The 19625-nt window shown below is 37.1% G+C and overlaps 1 protein-coding gene across 4 annotated transcripts in view; it reads left to right on the plus strand.

Annotated features, from left to right (window-relative positions):
* The window catches only part of LOC132117464 (dachshund homolog 2-like), a 145654-nt gene extending 127009 nt beyond the window's left edge, over positions 1-18645 (plus strand). For 2 of the 4 annotated variants that reach the window (XM_059526765.1, XM_059526763.1), the window contains 5 exons: positions 6673-6827; positions 7023-7170; positions 8278-8424; positions 10076-10141; positions 17228-18645. In XM_059526765.1, coding sequence (XP_059382748.1) covers positions 6673-6827; positions 7023-7170; positions 8278-8424; positions 10076-10141; positions 17228-17265 — 554 coding nt within the window. In that variant the 3' untranslated portion in view covers positions 17266-18645. The remainder of the gene's footprint in view (positions 1-6672; positions 6828-7022; positions 7171-8277; positions 8425-10075; positions 10142-17227) is intronic. The other 2 variants (XM_059526766.1, XM_059526764.1) reach the window with 1 other exon arrangement.
* Positions 18646-19625: the final 980 nt, after the last annotated feature.

Consider the following 19625-nt stretch of genomic DNA (forward strand, 5'->3'; position numbering starts at 1 on the left):
TTTTCTAGTTCCCCAATTTGATGTATTGTTTCTTGCTAGTTGGCTTTCCTACTATACTTGAAAACACTGCACTTTTCCAGTTTCAGAATATTCAAGCCACACAGGGCAAAGATCAATGCAGTGCCACTTTTATAGCTCTCACTGCGCCAACTATTCTTTCATTTTACATTCCCAGCATCCTCTATCTTCCCGAGCAGCCCAGACGTGTTCTGCGGTCCAGCCTGCATATGGCTGTTAAAATGTAATATACACTAATACCCCCTCATTCACTTCCTCCTCCAACCTAGTACTGCTAGGGTTTTATTGTCTTGCTTTCATCTTTTTTTCTGTATACGTATGTATCGTGGGGGTTAACTAACGAACATTGGTCCTTTGCTTTGGTTGAGCTCATTAAGTGCTTTGTGCATTTCCTTTTGGGGGCCTGGTTTTAATGTAGCTTGTTATTCTCCGCTCTAGTGATTTAGGGGCCCCGTGGACCTCAAGTTTTGGAAGTGTAACCACTGAGAATTATTTGAAGTTGAAGAACGAAATTAAGAGGTGATAGGGAGTTACTTGTGCGCTGTATCGCTTTCATTGACTTCCATTTACTGTGCCGGTAATATAGCTTGTGGTTTAGTGGTAGGAAGTTTTTGTGTTTTGTTGAATTTTTGTTATAGCACGTCAAACCAAACCATTTTTAAAGATGTGAAAATGTGAATGTTGCATAGGCTGCCACAAAGCTAAAGTGTTGAGAATGTGGATGAGTAGTTGCTAATGATTTAGGTGGTTACTTACTGGTCTACTTAGCAAAAAAGTTAGATTTTTCCATTGTCAATATCACAGAGATTCTGTTCTTTCTTTCTGTTGATCAGCGTGTCGAATTTGCATGGTCAACTTTAAATAAATAAAAAAAAAAAATTATATATTTTTGCATTTAGCAGACACTTTTATCCAAAGCGACTTACATTGCATTCAGGCTAACAATTTTTTTTACATGTGTTCTCTGGGAATCAAACCCCCAACCTTGTGCTTGCTAACGCAATGCTCTACCACTTGAGCCACAGGAAAACTTAGATATGTGAAAACTTTAGATATGTGAAACTCTTAATTTGTGTGGATTCTTGCTGGAATGAGCATCTGTAAATGTGACTGCACCTTTACTGTTATAAACAATACATTAGGTTCCTTATGAAACCCTCTATTTTCACATAAATTGCAGGTGATCATGTAGATTGAGGACTGTCCAGTAACATGCATCTCTGTGTATGTTTGTGAATCTGTGTGGTTGGTTATCTAGGAGTACTCCTCTGTGAGTTGGTTCTGATTGGACTGTGTCTCAAAGCTATAAATACCACCCAGGCGTTTGGATCCCATACTTTAGGGCTCCCCCGGTGCCTCCTGTCAAACACTGCCATCTTGTTGGGAATAAATGTCTAACTGGCAGAGGGGCGATCTGTCTCTCTCAAGCTTTTTTCTCTAGTGGGCTAATGCTCCATCAGGGTCTGTGTGGCATCAGCTTCACCGGGAAGGTCTGATCTCCTCTTGTTTTCCCTGTTTTCTTTATCTCACTGTTTTCCCTCAGTTTTTACTTTTGGTTATTTCTCCTGCATTTTCTCTTAACTATGAATACAAACTCCTCTAACCATTGCCTCCCAATTTCACCTCTTTTCCTAGAGGTGCAAACTATTCAGAACAAGTGTGTGCTCACTCAACCTTTTTTTAATTCTAAAATTTGCAATTACATGTATATATATAATTACATTGATGATAACTTGAGATTGACAATAATAAAAATAATAATTAAAACATCCAGACATTTTACAGTAATAAAATGTAGGGCGAAAATATGCTGACATTATATTAACGTCATTACAAAGTCTTAAATGATCCTAAAAGGATTGTTTTGGTTTTAAAAAATATCTTCTTTTTTATTTAGGGGTGGAATTTGACCTTGAGACACCTAAACATCCTTCATCCTGACCTGATTTAATCAAAACAAAGTCAGCATCTACAACTTTTTGCTCAGACTGCAGCATTATATACACTTGTCATTAATTTCTTCTTTCATGTCATTATTAATATAGTGTTAAAAAAGGACCTCACAGTTCAAAACAAGCTTAAATAATTAGCTGTTGCCCATCTTTTAACATTTACTCTGGCAATTATGGTGATTAGTTGTGTGCCTTGATCTTCATATGTAAATCTTTGTGTAAACAAACCTATATTAGTGTGTGTGCGATCGTGTACATGTACCTGACAAAAACACTGTGCCGTAGACACACACACTAAATTACCCCCTAATTGGATCCATTTGAATATTCAAGAGACGTCCCCTCCAACACATGTACAAAATAAAAACTAACAAATATGTGGGGGCAAGAAAAGCACATTGGGGTTAAAGGCGCTGAGGGAGATAGCCTTCTTTCTCTCGTTCCTGTCCCCGGCATCTGTTCATCCATATGGAACGGGGGGCAGAATCCGCAGTCTCTGGGAAGGCTGACATTATGTCAAGCAACTCGCTGAGAGAAAAGCATCTTTTGAAGAAAAGTTAGAGGAAGAGACATGAGGAGAAAGCATTTACAAATTTGATAAGGTTCTCATACATTTGAGAGCATAAGACTAGTCAAAGCACTAACTACATTTTAAAAGAATTAACCAATAACCAATTAGGAAATTGTTGTTATTTAATTTTAATGATATATTAATATTTTAATAATTAAAATGAGAGATTTTTTTTTTGCGAACTGTTGTAAATCTCAAAAAACAAAGCTTTGCCCCATTTCTTTTTTTTTTCTTTCTATTTCTTTTTGCTTTTCTCTGGAGGCCATGGTGGTGTATGAGTTTCTTTGTTTGAAACCGGCAAGAAAGCTTTTTCTAGAAACTTCATATTGTCTTATTTTTAGTGGACAGCAAATAAAAGGTCTGATAAATGAATTATTGATTGCAGCGGTCAGTTAAAAGAAAAAAGCACTTCGCTTCTTTTTGTTAGTTTATTTATTTATCTGTTTGTTCACTTTGTACTCTCGGCTGGTGCTGTTTTGTAGGGTTGAATGGATGGGTGTGTTTTGTTCCATGGGTCAGGGGTGTTTTTGCGTGTGTGTGTGTGTGTGTGTGTGTGTGTGTGTGTGTGTTTGTGTGTGTGTGTGTTACAGTACTTGCATCTTGTAAAAATGTTTACATTTGCAAAAAATGATTCCGTATTGTCTTCTGCCTAGGAACGAAAATAAATTTTTATCAAACAAGCATACATACAAACAAACAGATCCCATTGTGCTTGGCCTAACACACACACACTCTCACGGTATCATTACTCGTGCACATTACAGTGAGAGGAGACAGAACGGGGGCACTTTGTAAATGTCATGGGCCGAGGGCTCTTCCACCCTCTTTGCTGGATGGAATAAAATGAATTGAAGTGAACACTATCAGCAGCCGCAGCAAGATAAATCTGTCGTTTAAAAGGGACTTGCAATTAGGTGTGCAGGGGCCAGCAGGAGGGCAGGGCTTTCAAGAGCCTGCTGCCATTAACCTCCTTTCTACTGCCGCATTGTCCTGGGAAGTGTAGTCTTTAGTTCCCCAAGCCTGAATTTGAATCACCCACTCACCAAAAAAGAACTACAAAGAGGATGATGCTAATATTTGACCTGTTTGTGAAACGGCGTTGAAAGCCCGATTTACTCCTGTGAAGTGACATTTCTGAGTAAAACAGAATTTAGGGTGGGAATTTGAATCATTTAAGTGACTTGAATCTTTTGAATCAATTCAAGATTTGTTTCCTGATTCATTCTGCAAGGTACACTGTTATGCCAGTAGGTGGTCACAAGTGACAAATGTCTGTGTATTACAAACGAGTCACTGAATCATCTGTTTAACAGATTTGTTATAAACAAATAAATATAGTAAGGCTGTCAATCGATTAAAATATTTAATTGCGATTAATCGCATGATCGTCATGAGTTAACTTGTGATTAATTTCAACTTAATTGCACATTTTTATTTGTTCTAAATGTACCTTAAATGAATACTTTTAAAGTTTTTAATACTCTAATCATCATGGACATGGACAAACATGGATGTTTTATGCAGATGTGCGTATGTTTATTGTTAATGAAACCATAGTCAACAGTACCAGTGAGTCTCAGAAATTAAATAAGGTTTGTCCATGGAGCAGCTAGATTTGTCGCTAGGTACTTAAAAAAAAACAAAAAAACTTGTTGCTAAAGGGGACTGGCAACACTGTGCATCTCCATTTCTCCAACTACAGGCTAGACAATGGGTCAAACAGAAAATGTGTGCCGTTAAAATTAGTTTGCGTTGGCTCGTTAATTTTGACAGCCCTAATATATATATATATATATATATAAATAGAGAGAGAGAGAGAGAGAGCTGTGCAATAATAAATTGTACATTTTGATACATGATATAAACAATCATGTAGCTGAGATTTACCATATAGCATACTGCTTTTCGAGAATGATGAATGCAAGTAAAGTTGTATGTACTATATATCCAACAAATGACACATAGAAAGTGGGCAAAGCAGGTTTCAATTAAGTTTTTACATCAATTTAATTGTACAAGTATATATCAGATATTTTTGCACATTAATAATCCATGCACTTCCTTTCTCTCCTTGTTGTGAATGAAACTCATGAGTTAAATCAGCTACAGCAAATCGGTCGTCTTGTTCAGACTTAAAAGACTGGGAAAAATAATAGTTTGAAAGGAACAAAAAAGACAATATATTGAAGTTTATTTTGAAACGAAAGCCATTTTAGAGGTGAAGAAGCTATGTTTTAGTGAAAGATTATGAAGACATTTTTCTTTGGAATAATGTGCAGAGATGAACTGTACACATTAAGACCGAAACGTATGATTAAAATGTTCCTGTTGAAGGTAGGAAACAGACGCTTAGCCCCGTGCGCTTTTAAACATTTCTGCGGTCTTCACCTCCAGCTTTATCTCACAGTTCACCTCACACCTCTCTCTCCAGCGTCCCCTTCCGCTCACCCCTTTTCTCACCCTATCCTTCTTGCTCTCGCGCGTTTTCCTCTTCACACTCTATCTGCGTGACCTTCATCTGCTCGCCACTTTCAGCCGGCACCAAAAACTTAATCACACACTGTCAAGCTGTAAGGAGAGGAGGAGGAGGGCGAATTCTTCCCCTTTTTCTCTCCGCTCCTCTCTTCTTTAATGCCCTTTGCAGTGGCGAGGAAAGAAGGAGGAGAATTTATGGCTGGTGGGACAGGTGGGGTATGAACAATGGGCAGAAAGGAGTGTAGGGTTATCTGGTGGGGTGCAGGAGAGCGCGCGGCGGGAAAATCGATGTGACCCGTGATACACTGTCATCACAATTCCCACCCCAGCCATCCTATTTGTCTTGCGTAGGGAGCCCTGGACGGGCCATGTCAACTTGTGTGGAGAGAGGCCCCGTACAGATTAGCCGGGGTGAATCATGACCGCTCACGCTCTTTCTTATTTAGCCCCAGTTCTATCTGTTATTGCTGCTGCAGTGGGGCTAGAGTTTGCGGCCTTGCACTGTGGGTGGGAGGGGTTGCCTATGGGAACTTTGTGGGTAAAATATGGATTGTATGTGTGAAAGTAAGAGATTAACGGCTATACGAAGGTTTGGACATAGCAGCTTTCTATTTCTTCGGAAATACACAGTGAAGTGCTCACTCGGTTTATCTTCTGCCAGCTGAGTGATATTCGGTAAACCCCCCCTTTGATTATAGACAGTTCATCCTCTGTGAAACAAATTTGGAGGCTGTATGAAACTCACTACAAGGTGATGAGTTTCATTTCTGGAAAATACTTTTTCTGTTTTTTCCAGTTTGTTACGCAGAGACTAAGTGAGCAATTTGTAGGTTAAATTTTTTTTTTTTGTAAAAAAAACAGCCTGACACAGTAACAGCTCAACCAATAGGGTGAGGTTGGGGGTGGAGCTATCTGTTTGTTTGACCAATGGTAGGTGGGGTGTTTGGGAAACATGTTATTATTTTTTCAATTCTGCTTGTTGACACGGAAATGACACAATTTACTTTTAAAAATCTTATTAACTTAATTTGATTTTGCTGTAGTGGTCAAATGATATTTTGATATATAAATTTATATATAGATAGTGTTAGACAAAGAAAGTAAACGGTATATGTTTTAGATATTTTAGATGTTTTATAGAGTTTGCCTTTCTACTTGGTCTTATGAGTTCCAGTGCACACAGATTTACCAAATTTATGTAGCTTACAACCTTTTTAGTCATGTTTCTAACAATTTCTTTATTTATGAAAAAAAATTATAGAATAAGATTATAGAATCAAAAGGTAAATCTAAACCGTCCAAACAAAAAATGTTTATTATTATAATTTTTTTTATATCGATTCAATGATGTCAAATGAAAAATTCTATTTGCAACATGTGTTATATGTCTTTATTTATTGATGGCTATCAATAAAATTCTACATTGGCCAACCACTATTGTACGCAGAAAAAAAGAAAAAGAAGAAGAAAGAAAGAAGAAGAAGAAGAAGAAAAGAAACTTCTGGTGCTAAATTGAATATTAAATTACTTAAAATATATTAATAAATGCTTTAACAGCTTATACTAATGTAAAAAGTCACATGCATTAACATGTTAACTTTCTAGAAATACTGGCATGACTATTCACAACATATGTTCTGTTTTGTGTTTTATCAGATGAGGCTCAGTTAGCTTTGCCCATACAGAAACAAGGGTTCGAGAAGCTTCCTCTGGGCACTCAGACTCTTCCTCCAGGCTTCCCCGCTCCCTTCCTGTTTGCAGATGGCCTCTCTTCCGTGGAGACATTGCTCACTAACATCCAGGTACATGCAGTGTGTGTTTTATGAATATTTGTTAGAAATAGCTCAATAAAAAATATAAAGAAAAATGTTAGAATCATATGTTGACATAATTTTAAGTGGAAGTTTGCCGAGGCCCCCTGGTTAAGAAGCAGTGCTTTAAAGTAACTGTGGATGTTTATTTGTGTATTAAAATCGAGTGTGTCTTGTGTTGTGTTGGCGGCTCAGGGTCTGCTGAAGGTGGCTGTGGATAATGCCCGTGTGCAGGAGAAACAGGTGCAACAGGAACGCAAGGAGTTAAAGATGGAGCTGTACAGAGAAAGAGAGATGAGAGAGAGTCTGGAGAGACAACTCACCTCTGAACTGCACAGCCGAGGTACGTACACACACTATTAAACCTAAAGGACGTTACAGTGGATCATAATTGAACTTGCTTTTATAACAGTTATTATTTAGGTCCAGGGTTGATGTGTGTGTGGTGATTTATAAATACCTTTAGAAATAGTGTGTTTCCTTTTTAAATGATTTTAAATGAGGCCTTATCCAGTAATCACAAATTACTGGAAAAGTGATGGAAATTCTTTGGTCATAATGTGTATGAAACTTTCCTGCCCTCTTTTTTTTTGTTTTTAGTAAACACATTAAAGCATGACGAACTCTCAGAAAAACCTCAGAGTGTGCACCGCCAATTCCCTCCCAAACCGTGTCACCAGTGGATTTACTGCCAATTCAACTCGAGCCGTTTGCGCCAAGAAATTAAGCCAATTATTCAGCTGGATAACAACTCTGACAATATGTACAAACACCTCAATAATTTATTAGCCATGGCTGTTACAGCATTTCATGTTCTTTTAATGCGCACTGTTATATGGTGGATGATTTGGCCAATCAAAGGCAAGTAATTAGAGGTGTGAGGAGGAAGGGACATACATTTAACACTGCAAGCGAGCGAACGCTCCGTGAGCTTGTTTTAAGGTCTTCTGCCAGACTCCGAGTGTTTCAAAAGGCCGTTAATTGCTGTGAATCCACATATACACAGAGTTGATTATGTTTGCACATATTCAGAGAAAACACTGTGCTGTGTGAACACGATGAGTTGGCGTTCGGTGTGTACAGCTGTTGTGTTGGCCCATAAATGCACATTGTTAGGTTGAATTTTTTATTTTATTAGTGGTGCTATAACAATTGCTTATTCTTACAGTCTCTGAACCCTGAATACGAATGCCCTAGCAAACACCACTAACTAGGCCACATTTCGGTAAAGTTGATTAATCCGAGCATCTAAAAAACCTAGCAATTTTACATATCCTTTTTGAAAGCTGTTGCACGTAGTGCACCATATGTTTTTGTTTTGCTAGTGCTAATGAGCACTTTCAAGTCTCTAATGTGTGAACACGAGTCTTGTGTTTTCAGACACCATGCTGAAGGAGAGAAGTGCTTTAGGTTTGAATGTTTGTTCAGACGTCTTTCTTCTCGCCCTCAGCCACTATTCAGAAGCGTCTGAAGAAGGAAAAGAAGGCGAAGAGGAAACTGCAGGAGGCTCTGGAGTTTGAGTCTAAGAGGAGAGAGCAGGTGGAACATGCGCTCAAACAGGCCACATCTCCTGAGAGTCTCCGCATGAGTCTCAACGGTGGGGCTCTGCTCGGACACACACAACACTGGACCTGTCCCAATACCCACACTTTTCATTTGACCACTTGTCTACTTACATGACACATTTCCTGTAGGTGGCCCAAGCGTTCAAGTGGTCTTGAAGACTGCAAGTGTGCAGAACTTTTGATCACCAGATGGGGCACACATAATAGTGTTAAGTCCTACTGAAGTTTCCTAACACATTTAGATTTTCAATATTTTGCACTTACAATAAAGCAAATGTGGTGCTTTTAATTAAAAGAACAAAAAAACTGTTGCTAACATTTTACAAAAACACATACACCTCTCTGCAGCCTTTTTAAAACACATGAGTTTTTATGATAATGGGATACACTGAGCTGCAAATACCACTTTGATGCAAACTTAGAGATTTTAGTGTGTGTTAAAGGCACTGAGCTTTGGCATTTATGAGACCAGGAACAGTCTTATGCACCTACAAGTGGCCAAGACTGCAAGTGTGGTATTGGGACAAGCCAACCAATAAATGGAATCTTGTTGGTCCAAAATTCTGCTTAATTTAATTATGAGATCACCAGTACCATTACCAGTGAAAAACGAAACCAAACTCATGCCGACTGACCTGGATTGGCAAAGAACAGAATGGTTAAGCAACCAGTAATGTTTTGCCCACTGGTGGAAAAGCAGCTTATGATTTTCGATTCCATAGAAGCCAAAACCAAATGCGTAATTGTTGAACTCCAGGTGAAATCCATACTACACATAACCTTGAAGAGAGAAGTGCATTTTTACTTTTGTTGATGTAACATTGGAAACTCATCACATTGCGCATTGTTTGGACATGTACATACACGGTTTCTCTTTACAGTCTTTATAGTCATCTCTTTAAAGATCTGATTGTTCAGAACTTCCCTCAGTTTGTCCATTAATATTTCATTCAACCTTCTGTTCATTCTCCTATTTTTTTTGTCAGTGCTGATATTGGTATTTCCGTCTAGGTCATAACTATTAGCAATGCATTAGCATCATAATCTCAGCTGAGGAAATGGAGTCTGATGTTTATCATAAACGCTCTTAATACACACTTATCAAGGCCAACCCATTTTCCTAATCGCTTGCTGTTGTTTTGATTACACTTGTTTAATTGTGAATATCTTAACAGAAGCAGAATTTGAATAGGGGGTAAAAAAACAGGTACATTTGCAAGACATCTGCAAGTATTTTCATGAGTGCTGGAGCAATTATTAGGCCAAGGCTGATTAGACGCGAATTCATTATGAGAAATGCACTTTGTTTTTGCCTTTCATCTGAAGGGAATGCTTGAAAAAGATCCATATTGTGAAAGTCTGCTGTTACGTCACATCTCTCCTCAGATAAAGCTACTTCCTCTTTGGTTTATCTGTGCAACACAGCCTTTGTTGTGGAGATTTTCCAAGTGCAATGCAACTCAAGCGAGCTAGGCAGACAACGTGAATTGAAAAATTTTAATGTGTAATAAAACTCACTGCTGTTCAAAAGTTTGGGTCAGTACGTTTTTAATAATGAAGTTTCTGAAACTAACCAAGGCTGCATTTATTTGTTTGAATATAACTTAAAAACAGTAATATCGTACTGATAGTTTTACTGGTAATGTACCGAGAGGTCTAATTGTGTGACATATTTGATTGTAGAGGCAGTGATACCAGAGGTGAAGTCTGAACATAATGGCAGCCAGCAGGAGAACTCAGCTGTACAAGGTAAGAATTTACAAAACTTGAAATAAAGACCTGACATCATATGGTCAATAGTCTGTATTTGAATGAAAGGTAAAAATGGCTGCAGTTGAGAAGATGCAGCCAGCCATGTGCTGTACATATGGTCCAGAGGCCCCCTCTCTCCTGGGGCCGAACCCCAGCAAAACTATCTCATTGGGACCCTTTGAAGATGTCCAACTCTTTCAAGAGTGAGATTACAAACTGATGTTTTCATCTGCCTTTCACGCTTCCGTTCCCCGAGATCTATTTGCGCTTTACAGCTCTTCTGCACACACTCATACAGTATCATTCTTATCCCTGTTCCATCTGTCTTTCCCCCTTCCCTCCAAGCTAGCCTCCCAAATCTGGCCAAAAGTTGTGTTTGATAAATGGGACCTATTATCAACACGTCTGACGGCGAATTAAAGACCCGCTGCTGTACATCTTATTGAAATGTGGGGCTGGGGGAAGGTGAATAAATACATATGTTTACAGAAGATGCAGTGGAAATGGGCTCCAAAAGTGCTCCTCTGAAAATGAGAGAAATGTTTTTTCCCCTATATAGCCAATTTCACAGTCTGCAAATAAAGAGACGTCCATTTTTCTTCTGGTTTTGACAGCGGTGCTGTAACAGAGCCCTGCTGAAGCTTTGCAGGGAAGATATCACCAGTTGTTTTTCTTCTTTGGGGCGGCACCAAGGTTCATTCGCAGTGTAAAGGGGTCATCGGCGGGTGACTGTAGGTTTCTAGGGTTGAATCAGACACAACTACACACTAAATCTGTTGCACATCTCATGTTTCAAAGTCTGTAACTTTCAAAACCTGCAGATCAAAGACACACAGCCTTAGACCATACTGAGAAATACATCAATTGTTATTTTGTAGGCCGACATCTGGAGACGGAATAAAGCATGCTGTTGTCAAACCTTATGAGACATCAAGTAACTCATGACTTTAGAAAAAAAAATTGTGCTTTTGAGATGTTTTACAACCATTAAGTGATTATCATATACAATCACATTTGCTAAAAAATTTACAATTCCTAAACTAATCTAAATTAGTTAAGAAGCACTTATCTTTAAATCATACAGGATTTCATTTAGGCCTATAAATTGACTAGGGGGGCATTGGCTCCTAAAATAAAAACTTTTAGGACCCAATAGCTTTTTTAGGTATCACAAATTATAGAATCGCTTGATAAAATTCCCATGCTGTCACAAGTAATCCTGATCTGTGTCGTATAAAGGTCACTTTGTTTTGTAAGAATATTTCTGGCTGTTTGGAGGGGAAAAATTGTGTTGATGATTCTAACATGTTATCCATATTACTCCCAAAGTTTCCCATGCAATGGATTCAACATTATGGAGGCCCTAAAGAGACATGGAGATGGAAATAAAGATGAGATGGGAGGAAAAATTAGATTTCCATGCTTTGTGTTCACTCACAAATTTTAAAGTTCCCCAAGAAGCCTCACGTTTGTTTGCAAAAAAATGTTTATCGGGGAATGCAAAAAAAAAAAATTGCCCATGAATGCAAAGTTTCTCAGGGTAATACAAAACTTTTGCTGGAGTATGCAATCGTATTTGGCAGGGGCGTAGCCATCTTTTCAGAAGTGAGGGGGACAGAAATTACACACACACACACACACACACACACACACACACACACAAACACATACATAAAACATTACAATATAACGTTTCTAACTATATATCCCAGTCAACAGTTATTGAACAGTAAGATTTTTAATGTTTTAAAAAAATTATCTTCTGCTCACCTAGCCTGCATTTATTTGAAATATTTTTACTATTTATAATAACAAAATAATGAAATGTAATTTATTCCTGTGATGTAAAGCTGTATTTTCAGCATCATTACTCCAGTCTTCAGTGTCACATCCTTCAGAAATCATTCTCATATGCTGATTTGCTGATTATCAACATTTAAAACAGACAAGTACATTTCTTTCAGCATTCTTTGATGAATAGAAGGATCCAAAGATCAGCATTTATGTGAAATAAAAAGCTTTCGCAACATTATACACTATTCCATTAAAAAGCTTAGAGTCAGTAAAAATTTATTTGTATTTATTTTTTTGGAAAATAAATGATAGAAATTAATACTTTTATTTAGCAAGGATTTCTTTTTAAATTGCTCAAAAGTGATGATAAAGACATAATTTTACAAAAGATTTTAATTTCAGATAAATGCTGTTCTTCTGAACTTTCTATTCATCAAAGAAACCTGAAAAAAATCTACTGATGTATTTTCAACATTGTCATAATTACTTTTTATTTATTTATTTATTTATTTATTTTGATGCAATAAAATCAGCTTAGGAATCTCAGTAAATTACATTTTGAAATATATTAAAATAGAAAACAGTTATTTTAAATAGGCTAGTAAATTTTTTGTAAAAATTTTACTGTTTTTCTGTTCTTTATCAAATAAATGCAGGCTTGGTGAACAGAAGAGACTTCTTTAAAAAACATTAACAAGCTTACTGTTCAAAAACTTCTGATTGGTAGTATAGGCATTTATTTTTTTTATCTTATAATTGACTTAGAAAACTTCTGGACGATAACAAATAATAATGATTTGTTTATATACAAACGTTTTTTTAATCACATAACAATGCAGAATAGTTTTTATACTGTAATAATAGCATTTTTCATATACTTTATTTATCACCTGTTGGAGATGACTTGGAAAAAAAACCACATATTTTCGTAAACTTATGTTTAATGTCTTTGTGTTTCCAAATGTGTCTGTTTTTCTCACAGACTGTATAAAAGGTTTTTCTGTGAAAACAACTGGGCACTGTTGTCCATATAAGGAATTTCCTGGTATGATTTTGTGCGCGAGAGCGCCCTCCGGCTTCGGGTATGAATGAAACACACACACACACACACACACACACACACACACTGCAGGAGTGTTTAGCACTCCGTGATGTTCATCTCACAATCTAGGTCCGAATAAAATATCAGTTCATAAGCAGACTATCCTGTCTCTTTGAGTTAAAATTGTAATTTATTCACATCAGCTCTTGAAAACCTCTATGCGAACACACTTGACCGAGAAAGTCGGGGGGACGAATTTCCGTAATATTAAAAGTGGGGGGGGACACGTCCCCTGCATAATCTACGCCCCTGGTATTTGGCCCTTTAGGGGCTCTGTACAAGATTACAGTCAGACCACACTATGCTTAACAATGATTGTGAATTTTTTTTTTTTTATGAATACCATTTATTACAATGAAATCGGATGTAAATGACAAATAACGGTTCCCAGTTAATTCCGAAAAACTGGAAAAAGAAAATTCTCATTAGCAACCATTTTAGTGGCCCTCTGGAGGCCTGTGGAATGTAGTCTGTGACCTGAGTTGAGGCGTCACTAATATGAGCATAACAGCAGGGATTAGTGTTAGACCTTTAGAGCAACGAGCAGAACCAGGAAACGTGAAGATCAGACCTTCCCCCTGTAATGCAGAGGCTAATACGAGTCTCTGCTATGGGACTGTAATCGCTCTGAAACAGTACTTTAACTGTTCACTTCATGAGTAGTGATCAGCGGCCTACAATGGAAAAAACAGCTTTGCACTACATTTTAATACCTCACTAAAGGGGGAAAACAAGTTCAATACAGTTACAGTTAATTGTACATTATTTGAGACTGCGATCATGGATTCCGTGTATTCAGTTCTTATAATTGGCTTATAAGAAATAATGACTCCTACTAAATGAGCTTAAATGAGAGAGCTAAAATGAGAGGTTCACTTTTATTCATGGAGGAAACTGTAATATGAAGAGAAATATTCAACAATACAGCATTTGTCCTTTTTCGGTGTAAACAACTTCTAAATTGTACTAAGCTAAAGGAAGAGCGTATCTACAGTAATTCACTTGTTAAGGAATGCCTGGTTTTGTCCATGAAGGGAAAACATAATGATCCCGCACTCTCTCGGATGCACAGATCATCACTTTATCTCTGCACTTCTTTATCTAGAAGTTCCATCAAGCTGAAAGAGGAAAGGTGTCTGTGCAATCAGCTTACAAAGTCTGGCAGCCGCCCCACCTGGGGAGTTTGTGTATGAAGTCTGTTGTCCGCTCCACCCCTCCCCGAGCTCCCGCGCCTCACCACATTTATCCATTACAGCCGGCAAAAATCGAATTAGCCCGTGCTTCCCTCCCAAGTCGGACTTCACAGTTTTGCAAGCTAGCAGTGACAGCTGATTTCATTAGGTTTGATTGTCCTTGCCGAGATCCCACTCGTCGGGCTAAAAGCTTTTTGCGCTTTCTCAGGTTCCACCCCTGTGTTGGGCCATTACGATGACCCGTGCCTTTTCTGATTAATCAAGACAAGTGGCGCTAACAAAAAAAACTGCTGAACACAAAAGAAGGTGACATCATTTTACGAGCCGATTAAGAGAAGTGTGGAGTGGTGGGAGAGAGAGGGAGTGAAGAAGAGAGGCGAGGTGAAAATGTAATTAAGATGGAGCAGACCGAACTCAAAACGTTGCAGTCACACTCAATGGGCGTCATTCCGGAGAATTCCACGCACGTTCCAACAATCGATGCTGAAGGTGTGCAGATTCCGGATTTAATTCCGGATCTGAATGCACTGTATTATGGCACACCATTCATATCTCGAAGTTTTCAACCTATTAATTGATATCATGCTGTGATATAATGAGGGTGAATAATCAAGGATGAGGAAGCGGTGTTTGCGTCTCGAGAATAAATGAGTCCGGGTTATATGGAGGGGTGCCGTGTGTTGTGGAGAAGGTCCCGGAGGAGGACCACCCTCACCTCCCCATCCATCTATTACAGTATCCTACATGTGGGGCAAAAGAGCCAAAGATTCATAGGGTTGACCTCATCGCTGGCAACAGTTATTTACTGAAATACCAATGTGAGGAGGAGAATGTGATGAATAAATGCTTGCCTTTAAATAGAACTTGGATGCTTTCTGTTAGGACTACAAATTTATGAATAAAAGGTGAATATGAAAATTGGCAATAACAAATATTATTTAATTGTAAGTCTCCTTGTATGCAATATTTAATATACATGAATGTGTTTGTTTATTCATTAATTAACATAAAATTCTGTGCAAATCCTTTTTTTTTAAATTTTAGGTTAGGTTATAAAATCCAAAACAAATCCAATTTAGCTATAGTTTGTGACATGGTGAAAACACTGATATTCACAAAAGAGAAATGAATATTGATGCATTGAATACTAGTATTTTGGCCCACCTCCTGCTTAACAAAACTGATAGTGTCCTGCTCTGTCAGGTCTCTGTATTAAGTGTATGAACTATTTGCTCCGGTGTCTCCTGGGTGCAGCTTCATCATGGCAGATTTAGTCTGCTGTCAGCCATAGGACTCAATTAATTGCACTTCAGGATATTACTCATAACTCATATTTCAGAGTAAGTGATATATCCTCCGTCTATTTATCTCTTCTAGCATATCTCCCTCCTTTCAGCACCAGCAGGCCTCATTCATACCGCATTCATACATTTCAAATGGTTCATGTTTAGTATGAATGTCACGTGTAATGTTTAATATGGCACATTTAAACATGTTCTGTGGATGTTAATAAACAACAAAAGGGTTCAATGAAAAAGAATTTCAGTTCACAGACAGTTTATCAGAAAATGAGGCACTTTCCACAAAAATAGGGTCTGAAAATCTTGAGAATCAAACATTTCTGAAGGTTAAGCAGTTTTTTTTTTTTCATGGATCATTTGCTGAAAATCACCTTTAAAGTTGTCCAAATGAATTCTTAGCACTGCATATTACTAATCAAAAATTAATTTTTGATATATTTACGGTAGGAAATTTACAAAATATCAAAATATTTACAATAATCTTGACCCATACAATGTTTTTTTTTTTTTTTTTGGCTATAGCTAAAAATATACCCCAGTAACTTAAGACTGGTTTTGTGGTCCAGGGTCACATTTTGTAGAAATGTCACTCATTATGGCATTGCTAGTTTTGAATCAAATTGTTAATTTGGATTTACTGATAAAGCTACTGATCATTTTTCATTAGTTGGGTAAGATAATGGTCACTTACAAATGCAGCAAATGCTGCGGTTATTTTTTTTTTTCTAATTGGAGTAAGATCATGCACTAACAAAATCTGAGAAAAAAAAAAAGTTTTATTTTAAATTTTTGGCAATTAAATGTAGCAATTAATTATTAGAATTTGATATTTTTATAACATATTGATAAAATAAAATCATTTAAATTTAATTTTACACCAATAAATGTGTACCAATTCAAAATGATATCAAAATACAGTCAAGAATGCCCAATTTTTCCATGTCTGCTTTCAAAGCAAACAGATTTGGAGTGACCTATAGATTCTGCGCAGGGACATAAACACGCTCAGTTTAATGTCCCGTCTCCCTCACTTACGCTCTCTCCGTCCATGTACCTTGAGTGTTGTTGTATTTACATCCTGCATACATATTAGCTCATCTGTTGGTGCTTGCAGAAACAAGCATGTTGAACATGTAAAAGCACTTGAGTCCTAATGAACTGCTTCCTGTGTGACTGTGCGCTGCGAGCTCTCCGATTAACATGCATCTGCAGCACTCCTGCCCCTCGACTACCAGCTGTTTCTCTCTGATCTAGTGCTTTACAGCCACCGCAAACATGATTCATTCTCTAAACTTGCTAAGTTTTGATGTTGGAAGACATTAATGTCTTTGTTTTTGTCCCTTTTTTTAATTATGATTCTTGAATTATGAAGTCTTTGTGATTCTCTTGGGGGTGGTGGAATATTAATTTGTACGCTGTTGTGCTAAAATGTAATGTTTTTCAAATTTTATTATGCCTCGTTTTTTATATTATATAATTGATAATTAAAGCTCTAAAATCTGATGAATATTTTATATAAATAAATGATTTTATATGTATAAATTAATACAAATTAACACACACATTTGATCTGGATTACACAATCAGATTCCAAAGTGCAGTACTTGATTATATAAATTTTTTTATGTATTACATGATTAAAGTTCTATATAATATTCACTGGCTCTCATGCATTTTATCTTCTTCATTACAGAAAACAGACCCTACTCCAAACCTCCCATCATGTACTGAAGCCTCTGACATCTTTAGTCCCACGACAGACAGCTCAGCTCAGCTCATCTCAGCCCAGAGACGGACGGAGCCACATGGAGAGGGGTTTGTGGGGCTTCTTCCCGGAGGAAAAGTGGTGCGGGTGACCGGGCACCTGAACCCATGTACAGGACTTGAGTGTGTATGTATGTGAATGTGTGTGGAGGTGCAGCGCATCTGCGGTCCTCATGAGACGCGTGTGTGTCTTGAGCACTGCTTGTTGGCGACCTTTCATCACATGCACCGACTTGTAAAAAAAATGTCTTTCTTTCTTGTTTTGACTACTTCTACATCCCACACTTTTTTGAGATTAAAAGAAATGTTTGTTTTCCTGGATTAAAATCTCATTACCTGATGAATTACCCTTCTTCATGTGAAGCACACAGCATCACCCTAAACTAATCTTCAGTTTGTTATTATTATTATTATTGAGTGTTATCTGCTGATCCCCCATGATTCTGTGCACCAGTGATTCTGAACAGCACAACAGTTTTGACGAGTCTGTAGAGAACTTTGTCCACAGCACCTCTACATGAAGGGACAAAAGAGACAAATATTATGAGGACAGACTCCAAACAAGACATGTGCTTCTTTAATAAACATTGTCTACATTTGTTGTTTTGCCTTTTAAGAAAGGGATTCTATATCAACATTTCCTTTTTTCTAATTTGTTGTATTTTTTTAGAAAGTGTAGAAATATTTTCCTCATGTTGTCGTTTCCCTGCCCTATGTTTATTAATCTGGTGTTTATTTTATTATCTGCTTTGTTATTTTCCATTGTATTTTAATCAGCATTTCAAACAGATGCTCAAGTGATCTTGAAACAAACGTTCTTTGTTTGTCTTTGCTGTCTTACTTTGCCCCGTGACAATGTTTTCTCTATTGCTGCTTAACTTAAAAAGTAAAAAAAAAGAAGTGTTCATTTGATGTTGCTATAAACACAGTATTACAGTACTCGCCCTTCTGTTTTTACCCGTTTATAAAGACTTGTAAACATGCTTTAGCGTTTGCTATCCTGACGTTGTTATTACGTGGATACATTTTTAGTGACAAAAAAAGAGGAGAAAGTACCCTTATGCACATCCAGAGCGAGCATGCTTGTAAATACAACAATGAAAAATGACACGTATCGATTGAAAATAAAACGCTGCCTCTTCAAATCTATTTTTAAACATTTCTAGCGACTCCATAGGTAATGCAATCAGAAATCGGCAGCTATCGATGATGTTGAATCTTGTTTTAAAATGGCAACAGACACTTATCACAGCCTTGCACATGCCACGACGAATAAAACACCCCTATGGACAACTTGGTAGGTTTTGTTTTTTTTCCCCTTTGAGTAATAAAATTAAGATGGAAACATTTGTTTGTTTTGCTTCAGTTATTTTCAGAGATCCCCGAGTTTACTGGTATTTGGCCATTTTGAAATTAATGTTTAATAACTACATGTGTCAGTTCCAAAATGTGTCAATTATAGCACAAAGTTTATTATTATTATTATCATTGCTATAAACATACACTACTGTTCAAAGTTACACTACTGCTTACATTTTGTAACTTTTTTCAGTTTGTTTGATCAAAATACAGTTAAATCATATGTGAAGTACAGTAAGATATGTGAAATATTAATTTAAAATAAGGCTTTCCTGAATATATTTAAAAATCTAAAAAACAATTCTCCTGTGATTAAAATCGGAATTTTCTGCATCATTACTCCCATCTTCAGCGTCACATGATCCTTCAGAAATCATTCTAATATGCTGATTTACTGCTCAAGAAACACTTATAATTATTATTATCAATGTTGAAATCCATTGTGCTGCTTAATATTTTTGTGGAAACTTTTTTTTCAGGATTCTTTGACGAATCGAATAGTTTTGACCACTGTAGAAGTGTTTAATATTACTTTTGATCAATTTAAACCATTGTTGCTGAATGAAAGTATTGCTTTCCAAAAAAAGCATTTATTGATAAATAAATATATATATATATATATACAGTACAGACCAAAAGTTTGGACACACCTTCTCATTCAAAGAGTTTTCTTTATTTTCATGACTATGAAAATTGTAGATTCACACTGAAGGCATCAAAACTATGAATTAACACATGTGGAATTATATATGGAATTATATACATAACAAAAAAGTGTGAAACAACTGAAAATATGTCATATTCTCGGTTTTGCCTTCTGTCTGCGGTCCAGCTCACCCCTAAACCATCTCGATTGGGTTCAGGTCCGGTGACTGTGGAGGAAAGGTCATCTGGCGCAGCACCCCATCACTCTCCTTCTTGGTCAAATAGCCCTTGATGCCTTCAGTGTGACTCTACAATTTATTAAA

Source organism: Carassius carassius, chromosome 36 (genome assembly GCF_963082965.1).
Source record: "Carassius carassius chromosome 36, fCarCar2.1, whole genome shotgun sequence".
NCBI lineage: Eukaryota > Metazoa > Chordata > Actinopteri > Cypriniformes > Cyprinidae > Carassius > Carassius carassius.